Source organism: Chiloscyllium punctatum, chromosome 1 (assembly GCF_047496795.1).
Source record: "Chiloscyllium punctatum isolate Juve2018m chromosome 1, sChiPun1.3, whole genome shotgun sequence".
Taxonomy (NCBI): domain Eukaryota; kingdom Metazoa; phylum Chordata; class Chondrichthyes; order Orectolobiformes; family Hemiscylliidae; genus Chiloscyllium; species Chiloscyllium punctatum.
In genome coordinates this window covers 19,334,485-19,354,585 of record NC_092739.1, presented here as the reverse complement: position 1 = coordinate 19,354,585, position 20,101 = coordinate 19,334,485, and the positions used below count along the sequence as shown (strand labels likewise).

General features: G+C 39.6%; 1 protein-coding gene across 1 annotated transcript in view; it reads left to right on the top strand.

The window, feature by feature from the left end:
* Positions 1 to 3,573: 3,573 nt before the first annotated feature.
* LOC140480088 (uncharacterized) overlaps positions 3,574 to 20,101 on the top strand; it is a 32,771-nt gene continuing 16,243 nt past the window's right edge. Inside the window, exons 1-5 of the mRNA XM_072574762.1 lie at positions 3,574 to 4,283; positions 10,563 to 10,649; positions 10,916 to 11,149; positions 15,257 to 15,279; positions 18,785 to 18,939. Of these exons, the coding sequence (XP_072430863.1) occupies positions 3,750 to 4,283; positions 10,563 to 10,649; positions 10,916 to 11,149; positions 15,257 to 15,279; positions 18,785 to 18,939 (1,033 nt within the window). The 5' untranslated portion in view covers positions 3,574 to 3,749. The remainder of the gene's footprint in view (positions 4,284 to 10,562; positions 10,650 to 10,915; positions 11,150 to 15,256; positions 15,280 to 18,784; positions 18,940 to 20,101) is intronic.

Below are 20,101 nucleotides of genomic sequence, written 5' to 3'. Positions count from 1 at the left end.
TACTCAGTTAATGGCAGTACTAGACATACTGGTGGCCGAGAGAGAGGGTGTCTGCAAAATGTTAGGTACTTCATGCTGTTTTAATATTCCTGATGAGTCCCAGCATATCACTAGTGTAATAAATCATATGATTGCAGCAATAAGACTGCCTCCCCCAGCAGATGACTCCTGGTTCCAATGGCTTACCTCTCATTGGAGAGGATGGAGGTATTGGATCCTACACACTCTACTAGTTGTAGGACTGGTCTTACTCATAGTGCTTTGTATAGGACCCTGCTTGTGTACCTGCCTACACTACAGCATTTGCTTATGAGTGCAGCAGGACACCAAATGGTAAAACGATCAGAGGCCCCACAGCAGGAAGATCCGATTGCATGGATCCCACCATACCGTAACGTTGAAGTGTGCGACGTGTGAAAAATGGGCTATGTACAGGGCATACCAGAGCAAGTGATGATACCACCAGAAAGCTGTGTTACAGGTGTCTGAGGAAAGGCGTGGTGCTCCCTAAGCGGTTTGATGTATAGCTATCTGGCTCTGTATGTTTGTTTTTGTCCTTGTTGTCATAAAATGACAAAAAGGGGGGAAATGTAATGGAAAATTAACATTTACTGGGAAAACAAAGAAATATGGGCCTGACTGAAACTATGGGCAAGTATTGCAGACAGACAGAAAAAATGTAAAGGCAAACCGACCGAACAGCAGACCTACAAGGCCAATTAAACTACCATATCAACAGTCAAGGAGTGAGAAAAGCAACTCCATATCTGGAAAGGAACTCGAATGTTCCAGACCCCTGACCATGAGGTGTTGATAAGAAGAAGCGAATTATAGTATAAAGGAAATATGGGAAAGCTATCAGGCGCCCCTTACATGAGGCATCGTGCCAATGTATCGGGTCCCTTTGCAAAGGTCTAAAATAAACTTTTTCTATGCTCTTGTTAGCATTTGAGTCGAGTCGATTTAATTTCCACAACACCAGACCCTGATATAACTGAAGGGAAACCTTCTACTTTGTATTCAGTTTCCCCTTGTAATAAATTTATCATTCTATGAGCTTGTTGCAGCTGCACACTAACGTTTTGTAACTCATCCCTGAGGACATTCAGATCCCTCTGCAACCTCTCACCATTTAGCTAATTTTTATTCTTCTGACCAAAATAGACAATTTCACATTATTTGTCACATCATACTTTATTTGTTAAATTTTTGCCACTTACATAACCTATCAGTATCTTTTTGTGACCTCCTTGTATCCCCTTCACAACATACTTTTCTACCAATCTTTCTGTCATCAGCAAATTTGGCAACATACTTCCGTACTTGCAGCTAAGTAATTTATGTAAGTTGGAAACAATTGAGGTCCTATTAACGATCTAACACTACATTTTGTCAAACTAAAAAAGACCCTTTGAGCCTACTCTTTGCAGCCTGTTAACCAGCCAGTTTCCTAACCACACCAATAAGTTCCCACTACAACATGAGCTTTTATTTTCCAAAATAACTTTGGTGTGGCACTTGATCAAAAGCCTTCTGGAAATCGAAGTGTTGTACATCAAACAATTCCCTTTTATTCACATGTGCAATTTCCTCAAAGAACTCCAATAGATTGGTTAAACATGGTTTCCCTCTTATAAAACTATACTGACTCCATCCAATTATCTTGATTTTATCCAACTGCCTTGCTATCACATCTCTACTAATAGCTTCCAATATTATCCTTACTACAGATGTTAAGCTAACAGGCCTGTAGTTTTCTTTCTCTATCCTCTGCTACATTTTCTTTCTTTCAATATAATGGAGGTTTTCTGAATGAAAGGAGGTTTGGAAAATAACATCTGAAGAATCAACTAACTTACTAGACACAAAACAAACAACAAATGCTGGACAACAGAAACTAAAACAGAAATTGCTGGGAAATCTCAGCAGGTCTGGCACCATCTGTGGAGAGAAAGTAGAGGTAACACTTTGGGTCCAGTGACCCTTCAGAACTCTAGCTTACTTTGTTAACTCTTGCTTTTTTAATTACCTAAAGAACCTTTTTGTATTTGTCTACATATTTTTGCTAAATTTCTCTCCATACTCTAATTTGTCCTTTCTTATTCATCTTTTGGTAATTCTTTCTTTTCCTTTATATTGTGTCGAATCTTCATACTAAGTTATATATCTTAGTTTTGAGGCTGATACTAATCTTTGACAATGTTGGTTAACCACAGATGGCAGGTACATCCTTTAGAATTTTTCAAATTTGTTGAACTATTTCAATCCTGCACTTTCTGGAATAATCCTCTAAATGTTTACCACTGCATCTCTATTAATCTTATCCTTAACCAGTTCACTTTAGCTAACTCAACTTTCATTCTTTATAATTATTCTTGTTTAAATTCAAAAAAGTAATCTTAGACTCACCCATCTTGGATTTTTCTCTTCACCTGCGCCAGGGTAATTATTTCATTTCATGATTACTGCTATCCAAGGCATTTTCACTATGAGGTCAGTAATCAATATGATCTTGTTGGTCAAACCAGATCTAGTATAGTCTGTCTTAGCTGGTGTAATTTCTTTGTTCATGGACCACATTACTGTGTAGTTACTGTTAGGGGGCTTATACATCTATTCTTAAAAGCGACTCCTGTCTTTATCATTTTTTTCCATCAAACTGTTTCCACATCTTATTTACTGAGTTTTGGTGATCCCTCTGTATTGTGCTAATATCAACATTAACTAAAAGAGCCATCCCTCCATCTTTTCCTTATTTCCTGTCATTCTGAAGTGTCCTGTATCTTATTCAATTCTATTTGTGCACTCAGTTCATCTGTTTTGTCTAAAGTATTTGACTGCTGCTTCTGAACAAATCTCAACCGTCAGAAAATTGCTACAATTTGTTGACTGCCTGTATTAGGCAATTGTAGTCACAAATCACACACATCCCTCTCCAAAATCAATAATAGGAGAAACAAAGAAGCAAAAGATGTGTTGCAACGAGGGGTGAGTGGCAAAATAGCAACTATCCAAACCCAGATGGATCACAAAAGAGACAAGGGGACGAAAACAAAACAGAAAAGTAAATATAAAAACATATGGTCAAGGGTTATGATGTAAATATTATCACATTAGCACAGCCTTTGTCTTTGTATCAATGACACCCTTGGTCATTTATTCTCACCCTGCCCTTCCAACTGTTGTCCTTGCCTTTTTCTTTTCACTTGCTCAATAGCATATCTAACTTTTCTCGGTTCTAAAGACCTGAAACCATTCACCCCAGCTCAGGCTGGCCTGCTAATTTTTTTTTTGCAAGATTTTCTCTGTTTATTTCAGATTTCCAGAATCCGCGTTGTTTTTTTTTTAGATTTTGTTGCTTTTACTGCAGCGCGTTGAGTTGACAGAAAGTCACTCCAGACATGACACTGATGGACGAACGATGCTGAGCAAAGGCACCCAACCGCCCGAGGTTTTTATACCTTTGCAGATGCATTTCCCGTATTTTCTTTGTGACATGCTGCGTGACAGGCGGACACGTTGAAGGCAGGACTTCCTGGCGACGTGTTGTAACAGGGGCTGGAGTTTTACTTTCAATTCCTGGACGTCTGGGGTGAGCGCTTCTTGTCAGGCGAGAAGACGAAAGCCCGGACGCCGGACCGGGAGATTATGTGAGAGGGAGAGAGATACGGGGCGGGTGGAGGGTGGGAGGTGACTTGGGTTTTGTTTTTTTGTCTCTGCCTGTTGTTGTCGTTGTTTGAAAGCTGCAAATGGAGGCCAGCCTGACCTGCGCGGTTTGCCTGTCGGTGTTTGAGAACCCCACCACCCTGCCCGTCTGCTCGCACAATTTCTGCAAGAAATGCATCCTGGAGTGTGTCACCAAATCCTTCTCGTACGGCCTGGACTACGGCGGCGGCGGCGGCGGCGGCAGCAACATCTGGAAGAACAGTCAGCTGGAGTGTCCCCTCTGCCGGAAGAGCAACTTCATCGCCGAGGGAGCCGTCAACATGCCGGGCAACACCACCTTGGCCGAGGTGGTGAAACTTTTCCGCTCGCAGCAGCACCAGCAGCTGACGGTTGGAGGCGGGCGCGAGCCGGAGCCGTTGGAGCCGCTGGCGGGCGGCACGCGGGCCCCCGGCGGCGATGCCGGCGAGCGCGAGCTCTGCCAGCGGCACCCGCACAGGAAGCTGCAGCTCTTCTGCAAGGTCTGCAAGCAGCTGGCGTGCGGCCAGTGCGTCTCCGAGGATCACCGGGGGGTCTTCCACGCCGTCAACCTGGTCGACATGATCTACCAGGAGGAGAAGGTATGGTGTTGGGTGGGGTGGGGGTGAGAGGGGAACCCCCCCCCCCCCGGCTTCTCTTATCTTAGCCTTTATTCCCCCGTCCCCCTCCCTCGACTGGCGCTGTCCAGAGCAAGGTTAAGATTGCAGTTAGACCACCATGGGGATGTTTAGGGTTGAAAAAGTGTCCATTCTAATTCTACCTTTCAGCTCTTGGTGCATGCCCTGTAAATTAGGATATGTCACATGGACATTAAAGTATTTTTAAACATGATGAAGGTTGTTAAAAATCACCCAACACCAGGTTATAGTCCAACTGGTTTAATTGGAAGCACTGGCTTTCTGAGTACTGCTCTTTCATCAGGTGGTTGTGGAGTAAGGAGCGGCACTCTGAAAGCTAGTGCTTCCAAATAAACCTGTTGTTGTATGATTTTTAACTTTGTACATACCAGTCCAACACCAGCATCTCCAAGTCATGTTTATTTCCTTGGTACTGTCTCGGTCAGAGATTTCCACATCCTCCACATTCCTCTAATCCTTGGTCGAACAGGCTTGAGGGGCTGAAGGGTCTATTCCTGCTGCTTTGTTTCTTTCACCTATTGTTGTACATCTAAAACTTCTGGCTGTTGATTTAATTGCTAATAGATATGCGTTCTTATGTGCTCTCTACCTGTGACCCTCATAATTTTATACACCCGAAATACTTCCATATCCTCCCAAACCTAACTGAAACCTTGCTTAAAGAGGAACAAGTATGGCAGCTCTAGATATAGAGCTATCAAACAAGGATAAAGAAAGGAGTGAAAACAAATTGGGTGTAGTATTATTTTTATAAATAATAATCGTAGCTGAGAGGAGATTAATCAACTAAAGGAGGTACAGAATATTTGACCTTATCTGGACTGAGGATATATGAGTTGAGCTCAGAAACAAAAATGGATCATCCACATTCATTGGTGTTTACTATAGACCCCAGAACAGTGGGAGGGAGTTAAAGGAGCAAATGTGTAGGTACATTTCTCGGTGCAAAAGAATTTGGCAACAATTGTTCGGGTCTTAAACTATCCAGATATGAACTAACATATGAATAGTGTGAAAGCCACTGAGGACTGTCTTCAAAATAACATTTTTAGCCACTGAGAGAGGAAGCAGTTCTAGATTTAGTCTTAGGAAATGAGCCGGGCAAGATGATGAGGTGGAAGTGTTGACCATTTTGGAGGTGATGATCATGATAGTTGGCTTTAGCGTCATTATGGAAGAGGACAAAGTTAGAACAGGAGTAAAAGTAGAGTATAGGTAACCTTCACAAAGCTGAGAGATGATCTGGCAAAAATGGGCTGATTACATCAATGTTTTCTCTAAGCTGCACAGCTGCTGGAAAGCTCCACACACATCCATTAGTGTGCGGATGAATGGCTTCTGCTGCTCAGAGGTCATAGAGATGTACAGCATGGAAACAGACCCTTCGGTCCAACTTGTCCATGCCGACCAGATATCCCAACCCAATCTAGTCCCACCTGACACCACCCGGCCCATATCCCTCCAAACCCTTTCTATTCGTATACCCATCTGAATGCCTTTTAAATGTTGCAATTGTACTAGCCTCCACCACTTCCTCTGGAAACTCATTGCATACACGCACCACCCTCTGCGTGAAGAGGTTGCCCCTTGAGGTCCTTTTTATATCTTTCCCCTCTCACCCTAAGCCTAGGCCGTCTAGTTATGGATGCCCCCATCCCAGGGAAAAGACTTTGTCTATTTATCCTATCCATGTCCCTCATGATTTTATAAACCTCTATAAAGTCACCCCTCAGCATCCGACGCTCCAGGGAAAACAGCCCTAGCCTATTCAACCTCTCCCTATAGCTCAAATCCTCCTGGCAACATCCTTGTAAATCTTGTCTGAACCCAAATTGATAAAGATGCTGTCTTAAACTGGTCAGACACCAAATCAGCTTGCGTCTACACTCCTAGCAGAGCTAAATGCTCTTGACAATGTGGGCACAACTGCCCCTGAAGCCTTTGCAGTCACCAAGAGGAGCCAAAATATGCAAAGGCCCCCTATTTTAGACAAGATTCATCTGTAAAAATTCTTAATTCTACTTTGAGGCACAGATCTAAATCCTAGAACATTTTTTTCAAGGATTCATTCAGAATAAAGGGGGCTGACTTCTCAGACTACTTGTTATTTTTACTGACCAAAGAGAGCAAGAGATCTGAATGATATCGAAGCAAGCTCAATAGATGACCACCAGGCAATTGATATTGGATCTGGCTTGGAAACAGACAGACTTGTCTGCAATTATTGCAGACAAATCTGAGAAGGGCTAATGAGTGCTGGGATCCAGGAAAATTAAATTGAATTGGGCTGCCAATAGGTTCTTTATCAGTTGATTTGGAGACTACTTAGGCTTCCATATTTTAAGCATATATTACAATGGCCCAAAGGCATTGTCACTGGACTGTTAATCCAGGGACCCAGGTAATTCAACCTGTGTTTGAATTCCCTCAAGTCAGATGGTGCAATCTGAATTCACTTTTTAAATAAAACAGGAATTAAGAGTTAAAAACGACGACCATGAATGCTTTGTCTATTGTTGGAAAAACCTATCTGGTTCACTAATGTTCTTTAAGGAAGGAAACTGCCACCTTTACCTGGTCTATGTATGACTCCAGACCCACAGCAATGTCCCTTTGGGAAATAAATGCTGTCCTATAATTGAATTTTAAAAAAAGAGTCCACTTTCTCCATGTATTCATATACTGAACGTTGGTTCTCATGTGGAAGTATATCCTTTCTCCTACAATCCACAGGTCTTTAAATGCAGCAAGTGCAATGTTTCAAGTCCAAACCAGAAGTCATCAAATAAACATTTTCCACTTATCAAGAAATTCTATAATTCTGCCATTCTAGATATTTTATTTTTAAACATACAAGTGCAAAAGAAATTTTATAGGGAATGCTGTTTGCAGCAACTTGAGGATGTAACAAATCAATGGGACGTGTTTAAAAGCAAGATACAAAAGATGTAATGTAGGTGTGACCCCACAAAGAGAAAGAGTAATTGCACCAAATCCAGATTACCTTGGTTATCCAGAAGCTAACAATTTAAACTGAAGCAAAAAAAAAGCCTCTTAAAAAAGTAAACTTCAGAAAACTCAGAGTATAGAAAGTATAGGAATGAAGTGAAAAAGCAAATTAGAAAAGCAAAGAGGGAATAATTTTTAAAAATTTGGCTTGGAAAATAAAGGAAAATCCAAAAGTGTTTTATCAGTAAATTAAGAGTAACAGGATTACTAAGAAAAGGGTTGGGCCTCTCAGTGATGTACATGGTAACTTACATGTAGATTAAGAGTGCTGCTCACATCCTCTGAATGAGTCTTTTTTTTCCCCCTCTGTCTTCATAAGGAAGAGGGTTTGCTGCAGACATTCCAGTTAAAGAGGAAGAGTGTGAAGGAGGAAATAAGCATAATCAGATGGGAAATAATGGCGGGATTGACCTGCTTGAGGTGGATAAATCGCCAGGGCTGGATGAGTTGTATCCTATGCTGTTCAAGGAAAGCAGGGAAGAAATAGCAGATGCCCTGAGAGTCATTTTCCAAACCTAATTCGATATAAGTGAGCTCCCAGAGAATTAGAAGTCTGCGCACGGTGTACCGCTATCCAAAAAAGGTGCAAGAGATAAGCTAAATCATTGTAGACTGGTCAGTCTGACTTTGATAATTGGCGAATATTGGGAGAAAGGATTAAGTGTTATAGGGAAGGCATAGATTGATCAGAGTAGTGAGTATTATCTTTTTACACTAAGTAAGGCAATGTCATTAACTTTATTGAATTTTTTGAATAAGTAACAAGGAAAGTTGAAGGTACTGCAGTGGATACAATAAACGCTGGAGATCACAGCAGACCAGGCAGTATCCATGGAGAGAAAGCAAGCTAACATTTTGAGTTTAGATGACTCTTCATCAGAGCTGTTTTAGGAATGCAGTTTATAAGGTCTTTCATGACAGTCTGGTCAGAAAAATTAAAGTGCAAAGGATACAGTGGATTGTAACCAGTTGGATCCAAAATTGGTTCGGCGATAAGAAACAAAGGTGAATAGTCATCAATTTCTGTTTTTGTTTAGATTTCCAGCATCCACAGTTTTTTGGTTTATTAAATGGTAATGGTTGATGGCTATTTTTGTGAATGGAAATTGTTTTCCTCAAGTGTTCTATAGGGTCAGTGTTAGCTCCCTTGCTATTGGTCAGATATATTAATGATTTGGACTTAAACGTAGATGGCACAATTGGGAATTTGCAAACCATGCACAAGTTGGCTGGGTAGTTGATAGTGAAGAGGATGGCTGTTGTATGCAAGACGATATCAATGGTTTGATTGTATGGCTGGCAAAGTGGCAAATGAAATTCAATCCAGAGAAGCACAAGGTTATTCATCTGTGGAGGTTATGCAAACAAAGCAAGGGTACTGAGGGGAGTAGAGGGAGTAAGAGACCTTGGAGTGTATGTCCATAGGTCTCTAGAAATAGTAGAATAGATACATATAAAGAAGTATTGGATTCTTTCCTGCATTGGACAAGCTATTGAATACAAGAGCAAGGATGTAATGGTAGAACTATTCATTTTATGTACAGTTTTGTGTTTTTTTCCAATTTTCCTATCAATCAGTTTTGTTGTAATTTACAGATTTTTTTTATCATGACCCCCTATATTTAAGTCTTCATTCATTGATAAATATTTATGACCGGTTTACTGCACGAGTCCTGGTCAAAAGCCATGCCAGATTCCAGGTACACAACTTTAAAAATATCCTCATCAGCTCTTCCTGTTGCTTACTCAAAAATTTCAGTCAAACTAGTCAGACACAACTTTCCCTCAGCAGATCTGTGCTGAATGTTCTTATTTAGCCTGTGCTTCTCTAAGCTATGATTTACATAATTTCTCAGAACTTTTACAGTAACATGCCTACCACTGACTGGCCAGTAATTAGTTGGGTGTCCATTCATCAATTTTTAAACATTTATGTTCCACTCTTCCGGGACCGTGATTGTAACCGGAGGGCATTGGAAAATTATGGTCAGAGCCTCTGCTATTTGTAGCCTCTGTTAGTGTGAATTCCTTACTAACCTTGGATGATACATTTTATCTGGGTCTGATGGTTTTCCGCTTATGCTTCCTCTCTGTTTGTATCTCAATATGTGCTATTTCTATTGCTTTTCAATAATTGTTTTGTGGAATATAAATTATTCATTGAGAACGATGTCCTTGTCTTGCACCTTCACAAACATATTAACTTCTTTAATTGACTTTCCTCTGGTTTTGGTTATCTTCCACAGGGTAGTGGAAATCTGGAACTCTCTCCCATCTATAAAAAACTTTTTAAAAAATTGTCAATTAAAAACTTCAAATCTGAAGTTAATAGATTTTTGTTGAATATAAAGGTTTATGCAACCTAAGTAAGTAAATGGAGTAAAGGTGCAGTATAGCCATGATCTATAGAACTCAAGGGGCTAAATGGTCTAATCCTCGTCCCAAATTCAGTTGAGAGGAAAAGAGAGGACTGCAGATGCTGAAGCTCAGAGTCGAGAGTGTGGTGCTGGAAAAGCAGGTCAGGCACCATTCAAAGAGCAGGAGAATTGAAGTTTCGGGCATAAGCACCACACTCTTAACCCAAGTTCAGTTGAGAACACCTGGTACTTCACACATTGAAGTCTTTACCAGCTATGTTCAGTTCATTGCACTCTTACCACCGAGTCATAAAAGTGTTCTGGCTAGACGTTTCAACCCAGGACTTGAACATCAAGATCAAGGTAGACATTTCAATGCAGTACGGAGGCTGTCAGAAGTGCTATCTTTCAAATGAGCCATTAAACTAAGGCCCCATCTTCCTGTTGAGGTGGATGTAAATGATCTTGTTTTATTTTGGAGGAAAAACAGTGAATTACCCGGCTGTTCTGGCCAATTGTTATCCAGTAAACAAAAAAGTAGATAATCTGAGCATTATCACATTTGTGGGAGCAACTTTGCTTCCATGTTTTCTGCATTGTAACGGTGACTTTATCAGCACTTTGAGATGTCCATTAGTTGTGAAAAGAGCTTTTTTAAATGTAAGTTTCTTTAATGGAGAGATAATAGTACCAGTCAATGACATTCTCAATAAGTGTACAGTTTGTTATGTGATGTGCTACCGAGTGGAAGAGCAGTATTACAAAATTTTCATATTGTTACTAGCTAATTTAAGTTTGGAAAATGACTTTAATATTGTACCTGCAAAACCGAAACATGCATGTGCACTTTTCACAGCTTGAATACTTCAATAACCTGAGAGAACTGAGGCAGCTGAATAACAGACTAAAGGTTGAAATTGCAGACAACCCATCAGATTTGGAGGTAAGAAGTGTTGGTTGTTAAGTGAATATTTTTCTCCTAAAGTTCCACGGTCCAAAGTGGTTAATTTCTTCCTTATCGTTAGACAGATTGGACCAAACCCTAGTGCTCATCTCAATGTGAAATGCTAAAATCACACTGGAAATACAGTAATTTTTCAGAATTGACTGTTGGATACTTGGTGGTGAAATGTTTTACAATTTTTACTATATTATGCAGAAATTATAATCCAATGATTGGCACAAGCTGATGTTTATCTGTTTATCTAGTACGTTTTAGACTATGACAAAGAAATTATTATAACTAAGATCGATAGGATTTTGGAGAAAGTGGAATTGAAGAAAAGGCAGTTGATAGATGAAATTGAGAAGAAGAAAGAGTGGAAAGAGCGTGAGCGTAAAGCTCAACTGGAAAGAAAACGAACACAGAAGAAAACAATTGAGGAGTACCTGAAGGAATGTGAAAAATTAGTAAACGAATGTAACCCTGTGAATTTTCTGAAGGTAAGTCATCTTACTGGCTCATTGTATGAATTTGATAATTGGTTAGCAGCTCGTGTCTCTGCATGATTAATTTTTAAATTACTTATCCAGTAACAATCAGTATGCAGCCAATTGTTCATAAGAAATTATATCTATTCACTTTTGAAACACAGATATGAAAACTTGGGAGGTAAACATCTGGCAAAGCTGATGTATTTTTAATAACTGCTGATGTTATTGACTTGTCAGTGGGAATTACAAGAAAGTTATAGATGGAGTTGGGAAAATCATGGGATTTGGTTTGAGTAAAACCAGTGCTGCTAAGTTTCAGTTACACCAAAAAAGGATAAGGTTTTGTTTTGTTTAGATGTTTCAGTCAATAATTTCAGTCACTAAGTAAATCCTCACATTTAGCAACATCTGCTTTCGTTAGTCCTCCTGGCATAATTAGCTAATGTGGGTTGACTTATTGCAACAAGTTCATGGCTTTTCTCAGCACACTCACTGCATGGCAACTGTGGCAACATTATATAAGATTGTGGTTCTTGACTATATCAAATCATAGAAAAGAAAGTGTCTGACTTGGTCCATTCCACTCAATTTGATGTATTGTTGGAATGATTGCTCCTGGTTCATTAAGTTAGGAAAATTGGAAGGTTTATCATAGCTGTTAATCTGACTTATCACTGGTCTTGAATGTAAATGATTTCTTCTAAAACCTCACTTATGAAATTCGATTGATGACTTACATAAAAGCAACTCTGAACATCTTGTATAAACACAGAAATATTTGAAGTGTAGTCAGAAAAAGATTGGGACAAAAGAGGGACAGAAAGGAAGGCTGTAGGAGAAGCCTAGGAACTGTAGACCTGTGAGTCTATCATCAGTGGTAGATAAATTGTTAGTGGGGATTCTGAGAAATAGGATTTGCATGCGTTTAGAGAGGCAAGGTCTGATTAGGGATAGTCAATATGGCTTTGTGTGTGGGAAGTTGTGTCTCACAAACTTAATTGAATTTTTGAGGGTGTAACCAAAAGGATGACTGAGGGCAGAGTGGTAGATGATGTCTACATGGTCTTTAGTAAAGCCTTTGACAAGGTTTCGCATGGTAGACTAATTAGTAAAGTCAGATCACATGGGATTCAGGGAGAACTTCCCAATTAGATGTGGGCAGCACGGTGGCACAGTGGTTAGCACTGCTGCCTCACAGCGCCGGAGATCCGGGTTCAATTCCCGCCTCAGGTGACTGACTGTGTGGAGTTTGCACGTTCTCCCTGTGTCTGCGTGGGTTTCCTCCGCGTGCTCCGGTTTCCTCCCACAGTCCAAAAATGTGCAGGTCAGGTGAATTGGCTATGCTAAATTGCCCGTAGTGTTAGGTAAGGGGTAGATGTAGATGTAGGGCTATGGGTGGGTTACGCTTCGGCGGGGCGGTGTGGACTTGTTGGGCCGAAGGGCCTGTTTCCACACTGTAAGTAATCTAATCTAATCTAGATAGAAAATTGACTTGACGGTAGGGGACAAGTTTTTTGGACTGGATACCTGTGTTCAGTCATGTTCCATAGGGATTGGTCCACTTTTGTTTGTAATTTATTTAAACTACTTGGATGAGAATTTAGGAGGTATGATTGGTAATTTTGTGGATGACACCAAAATTAATGGTTTACTGGACAGTGAAGAAGGTTGCCTAAGATTAGGAAGGGATTTTGATCAATTAGGCCAATGGGCTAAGGAATGGCAGATAGTTTAATTTGGATAAATATGAGGTATTGCATTTTGGTAAAACAAACAAGGGCAGGACCTATACAGTTAATGGTATGGCCCTGGGTGGTGTTGTCAAATAGAGAAACCTAGAGATTCAGGTACATAGTCCTTCGAAAGTTGTAGGACATGCAGGCAGGGTAGTGAAGAAGGCGTTTAGTACGCTTGCCTTAGTTGCTTTAGACTACAGCATATAGGAACTAGTATGTCAAGTAGAAGTTGTACAGGACATTGGTGAGCCACTTTTGGAGTTTTGGTTGCCCAGGTATTGGATGGACATTATTAAATTGGAGAGGGTTCTGAAAAAAAATTCATTGAGATATTGCCAGGATTGGAAGGTTTGAGTTATAAGGATAGCTCGGATAGGCTGGGACTTTTTTCACTGGAGTGTAAGAAGTTGAGGGTTGACCTTTTTAAGGTTATAAAATCATGAGAGCCATTGGGATGGTAAATAGCAAAGATCTTTACGCTGGTGTGGGTGAATTCAAAACAAGGGGCGTGTTTTAAGAAGAAAGATTTAAAAGGGACATGAAAGACAATATTTTCACACAGGATGGTTTGTATATGGAATGAGCTGCAAGAGGAAGCTACAAATTTTAATAGACATTTGGATAGGTACATGAATCGGAAAGGTTTAGAGGGATATGGGCTAAATGAAGGCAAATGGGACTAGTTTAGTTTGGGAAACTTGGTTAGCATGGACAAGTTGGACCAAAGGATCTGTTTCTGTGCTGTATGATTCTCTGAGATCATCTTGTGGAGCAGATAATGCAGATAAGGTACTACTTATGTACTTTGGCAGTATCTCCTCAATGAAGGCAGATGTAATGTTGCAGTAAAATTTGAGATAGTAGTCATATTGTATTAGAGAGAAGTAAAAAGATAAATTTAAAAATTTAGGACTTTTTAATGTAGAAACATTGCCTGGTACACGATGCATTCTAGGGAATTCTAAGGCTTAAAGTTGTAGTGGCTGTGCCACTGTTTTCCAGTCTCCTTCCAATATCCGGGTGATACAAGAGGAATGGAGGATTGCACATGTTATGCATTTGTTTAAAGGAAATGGGGATGTGGCAAGCAATCTAGCTTACAATCAACTTGTGAAGTTTTAGAGCCAACAATCTGAAACTTTTTTTTATTAATATTCAGAAATATCTGTGCTAATAAAAGAAAGTCAGAATGAATTTGTTAAACATACATCATGTTTGATGAACTTTTTTGTTCTTTTGATGAATGGTCGAGAAAGTTGATGTGGGTGGAGTGCTTGAATGTATTGTGTATATGGCTGGATTTTCCTCTTGCGAGTCGAGAAACACTGCCATTTTCCTACATTGAGTTCCTAATCGATGCAAATCAGGCTATTCGTACAGAATTTTTATCTAGTATTGAGGGTAAGCTGTAGTCGTTAATAATGTAGTTATAGTAATAAACCTCCAGGAGGACTTCGGCACTTTGTTGAAATCAGCAAACACGTGGCAAGTGACCTTTTCAAGCAGTTGTTAAAGGTAACAACAGGGCCTGTTGCAAGAAAGGCACGGGATAGCTTGAGCATTATACATAGAGCGAGGAAGTCGTGAAGAATAAGCATCCAAGAATGCTGGGCTTCGGAGCAAGAGTATTTTTGAGCCTGCTCCATAATACAATAAAATTATGACTGCAATCAATCTTCTGTGAACAGCTCCCACCCCTCCCCGCCAATGCCACCCACCCAACCCATACCTCATGACTTTTTGTCTAAGAAGAATGTATTTAATTCAGCCTCGATCGTCTCTGATCTTTAATGACCTGGTTTTATAATTTTTGTGTATTTGTGAATGATATTAAAAATGGAAAAGCAGTGGGGCTATGGTAGGATGGCTGCCAAAGAGTTTAAGAAAATTACTGTGGAGTTACAGTAGAAATAAAATAATTGCAAGTGGACAGAAACGTGGCAGATGAAACTCAGCATAATTAACTAACATGCCATGTATGTTGAAAAGCTGTTTAAGGAACAGAAAGACATTGAATTATCTAGAAAAACAGTGCTGAAAGTACAGGAGTAGATTCAATTCTGATTACATTTACTAACTGCTGAAATCAGATAATGAAAACAATCCATTTGAAGACTTAGGCAGTTGTGCTGAGTTGTATAGTGCTCCGGCCAGGTTGTACCTTGAATCCTGTGTTAAATTTTGGTCTTGGAGGAACCAAGGAAGTGTGCCAGCTTTGGAAAGCAGGTTTGAGAGGACTACAAAGTTGATCTCTGCAGAGGTTAGAGAACCAGAAACTGAGTTTTGAAGGATTGAGGTCTTTCTATGTAATAAAGGCATAGAAATAACTGTAAAATTTATTATGCCAATATTTCTAATGCATTGCTTGTTTCATTTACAGGTGGCCTGTGACCTAAATGAAAGGTAACTAAAAAGTCTACAGTACATTAGCTTTGCAGATGCTTTCCTGTGTTAATTGCCTTTTCAGTCCAGCTTTCTTTCAATGTTAAGAGCATCTTTATAATTATTACCTCCTTCAGTCATACAACCCTTCACAAACTCTCCATCTTTAATTTTTGGGCTTTCGTGCATTCCTGACTTCTGTTATTCCATCATTGGCAGTCATGTTTTCATTTGTTTAGGTTGTAAACTCTGGAATTTTCTTCCTTTAGATATCTCTGAACAGATTGATTAGAAAGTTTTACTACACACGATTCAAACAGGTGGAACCTGAACCCAGATCTGCTAGCTCAAAGCTAAGGATACTACCACTGCACCACAATAGGCCCCAACATAAATTCCCTTACTGGGAATCGAACTGGGATCATGGTGGTGAAATGGCAAGATCCCAAACATTAGACCATGAGGAAAGCTACCACTTTAGAAATTTAGTTAACCAACCAGTTCAGAGATGCACTGATGTACCTCTGGAGAAGGTGGGTCTTGAACGCAGGTCTCATGGCTCAGAGGCAGGGATGCTACTATTGCACCACAAGAACCCTAAGGCACCACTCTGTAAGAAGCACATTAAACTTTACCTCATTTTTTCTGATGCCTGCATGTTTTGATCAATTTCAGTATTCTTTGGTTACTTCTGTGAAGCAACTGCTACGTTTTACTTCATCAAAAGCACTCATGTAATTTCTAGCTATTATTACTTGAGTTAGTCTTCCAATACTTAATTGCTGCTAGTTCAGGGTGATAACCAAGTGCAATTCTTTGAGTGTGAGTAAAATTCTAACAATCAAAATTTAAACCATTAATAAAATGATACATGTAATATGTAAATAGGAACTTGTAATTGAAGATTATACCATCATTTTATAAAATTCTTACTTGCTGTCATAGCATGATTTTCATTTAGATGATACTATCACTGTGTAATTATTGATGATTTATCCATTGTTATAGAAATAATGTATTAATGAATATAAAATGAATGATTCCTGGTATTTGATTTAGCTCTTTGAAGAAGTAAGTTATATCGTAAATAAAAGGGAATCAGTAGATGAATTGCATTAACTTTCCAGAATGCATTTGAGAAGGTGCCGCATCAAAGGGTATTGTGAAAAGTAAAAGCACATGACATAGGTTGTAACATATGACATGGATAGAAGTTTGGCTGGCTAACAAGAAACAAAGAAGGAATAAGTTTTCAGGCTAGAATTAGAATTAGCTTTATTGTCACATGCACTCACGTGACTACAGTGAAAAGTTGGCAAGTTGCCACTTATGGCACCATCTTAGTACAAATGTACCTAGGTACAGATTAATAAATACTGGGGTGGCACGGTGGCCGGTGGCTCAGTGGTTAGCACTGCTGCCTCACAACACCAGGCATCTGGGTTCGATTCCTGCCTTGGGCAACTGTCTGTGTGGAGTTTGCACATTCTCCCTGTGTCTGCATGGGTTTCCTCCCACAATTCAAAGATGTGCAGGTCAGGTGTAATGGCCATGCTAAATTGCCCATAGTGTTAGGTGCATTAGTCAAGAGTAAATATAGGGTCGGGTGGGTAGCTCTTCAGAGGGTCAGTGTGGACTTGTTCGGCTGAGGGGCCTGCTTCCATTCTGTATAGAATCTATTCTTAAATTCTTAGCAAAAAGTGAGAAAAGTAAAGAAATAAAAAATTCAGAATAAGTCCTTCGAACCCAGTCCACAAGAGCTCTAGATCTTCAGTCCGTGCTGGCTATGCCTCGAGGCCGGGAGTCTGTGCTAGTTTCGCTTTGAGGTTCTTGAGGCCAGGAGTCACGCTGATGCCTGGATCTGCTATGACTTCACTCTAGTCTCAAGGGCAGGAGGTAAGAAGAAAGAAGGGAAAAAATATGAAAGGAGGAAATAAAGAGAAATGAACAGAGCGGATGAGTTCTGACTGCGGAATCCAACTCTGCCTCCATCTTGCAGAGTTTGTCACAAATGATATACTGTGGGGTCAGTGTTGGGGCCTTAACTCTTTTTACAATTTATAAAAATGATTTGAATGAACGGATCAAAGTTTTAGTAGCTAAATTTGCTGATGACACAGAAGTAGGTAAGTGAAGTTGTGAAGGAGCTTACAAAGGACTGTAGATAGATTAAGTAAGTGGGCAAAGTCCTGGCAATAGAGCATTACACGGGAAAGTGAACTTGTCCATTTTGGCAGAAAGAATTTTTTAAAAAACATGTTATCTAAATGGTGAGTGGTTGCAGAGTTCTGGGATGCAGAGAAAGATCTGGTTAGTAATACATAATTCATAGAATATTAGTATGCAGGTACGATAAGTAATTGGGAAAGTTAATAGAATGTTATGTTTATTGTGATAGGAATTAAATGCAAGAGTAAGGAGGTTATGCTTCAATTATCCAGGGAATTGAAGCGCTGGTCACTGTATACATGAGAAGATGTTAATGTATAAAACGCAGTTCAGAGAAGGTTTACTGGACGAATGCCTGGAATGAGTGGATTATCTCATTAAGAAAGAACCAGATAGACTAGGCCTGTATTCTCTCGAGTTTAGAATAATGAAAGGTGACTTAAATGAAACATGTAAGAGCCTAAGGTGATCTAGCTGGGTGGATCATTAAAGGATGTTTCTTCTTGTGATAGAATCTAGAACCAGGGCCATAAACTAAAAATAAGATGTTGCCCATTTAAACAGGTAGTCATAGAGATGTATTACACGGAAACAGACTCTTTGGTTCAACTCGTCCATGCGAACCAGAGATCCTAAATTAATCTAGCCCCATTTGCCAGCACTTGGTCCATATCCCTCTAAACTCTTCCTATTCATACACCAATTCAGTTGCCTTTTAAATGTTGTAATTGAACGAACCTCCACCACTGCCTCTGGCAGCTCATTCCATACACACACTGTGTGAAAAAGTTGCTTCTTCTGTGTGAAAAAGTTGCTCCTTAGGTCCCTTTTACCCCTCTCACCCTCAACCTATGCCCCCTAGTTTTGGACTCCCCTACTCCCGAGAAAAGACCTTGTGCGTTTACCCTATCCATGCCCCTCATGATTTTATAAACCTCTATATGGTCACTCCTCCGCCTCTGATCAGGAGAAAATAGCCCCAGCCTATTGCTCAAACCCTCCAACCCTGGTGACATCCTTGTATACCTTTTCTAAAGCCTTTCAAGTTTCACAACATCCTTCCTATAGGAGAGGGACCAGAACTGGACACAATATCCCAAAAGTGGCTTTTAATGTACAAAGTATAATAATAAAACAGAATTATTCCAGACTTTGAACTTTGGCGTTGAGAATTGAGTGTTCCCAACTGTAAAGTTTGATTGGTACTGTTACGGGGTGGTTTCTGCAGCATGACCTTCTTAAGTAAGTTTGCCATTACATTTGATGAGCTAAATAAATTAGCTTTTAGTTAATATTGCAGTTGTTTATTACTATATCTTGTCTATTGTAGTTTTCATTTGTACTTTATTCCCTAAAGGGTAAAGAGCAACCTTGCTATCGTCCTTCCTACTTTAGAGAAGCATAATGAATTGACTTGTCTGCAACCACACCAGTTTCTTGTAAAACCAGTGTTGGACAGTATCTCTGCACTTCAGTTGACCAAAGATACCGAAAAGCCTAATAGCATCTTGGGTAAGCTTTCAGTTTAAAAAAAAGTATATTTTTATAATTTGATTCTATATTAAAAGATTTTGTCTTCCATATCTGAATGAAGCTTCACTAATATGATGCAAGTCTTATCTGACTGTAAACATCACTTAAATCTTAAGCATTGGCAATGTCTATTCAATACCAAGAGAGCACAGAGTGGTAGCATTACACCTTTTTCAGTTCAGGTCTTAATGGAACAAATTTGGCATAATCAGTCACAGAAACCACAAATGGTTGTCGTGGTAAATGGAAGAATTTTATAGAAGTACTATTCTGAAGTTGTGATTGACGTACACTATTTGGGACACAGAAGAGGTCTTTATGCTACTTGTAACCATTTTATTCTCAACCTGTGAGCTAGTGATGTTGGCACTGAGGGCTTAAAATGGAAGATGCACCTGATGTGGTTTCGTTTTTAATATTTGTTTCTTTGCCTGATATGTTTAATGACTTTGCAGATTGGAACAATTTGAAACCAATTTTTCCATTGTTTGACCATCACAAAACAGGACTAGTTTTGATTATTACAAATGAAAGCACATTGGTCTGTCATTGTGACCCCTCAATTCAATAAGATTTCTAATGCTGATTAAATACTTTCTATCATTTTCAAGACTTAACTCTTGAAATTTGCATTACTGTTCTGTAACTTCTCTTCAGTCTTTCACTCCTTCTTGCTTTCATTTCCCTTCAGCATCCCAGTATATTGATCTGGTATTAATACTGCCTTAATTATCTCATAACCTACTCTTGGACGTTCTAGTGTAATACATCTAAAATGCTTTTTCAATTTGATAGTATTGGTTCTGGGGTCACCTGAAGATGTTGGCACATTTTGGTTACAGGTCTTGCAAGCTTGCTACTGCAGGGCTGCAGAATGTGCCTTTTGTATTCTCAGAGTTCAAATCTAGCTTCTCATTTAAGTGGCCCAGGCATTGATAATTTTCATAAAATGGAAGGATCATGGATTTTCGATGAAGAGCAGGCACTGATCTACATGATATTGAGCTGGACATCAATGAGTCGTATCCTGTGACATTTGTTGTCCCCATTGTCTTGTGTTCTTTGCAACTCTTCTGACTAGCAGCACTCATTATGTCTTGATCTTTCAGATTCTTTCATTTCCTTATCAAATGTGATTAAA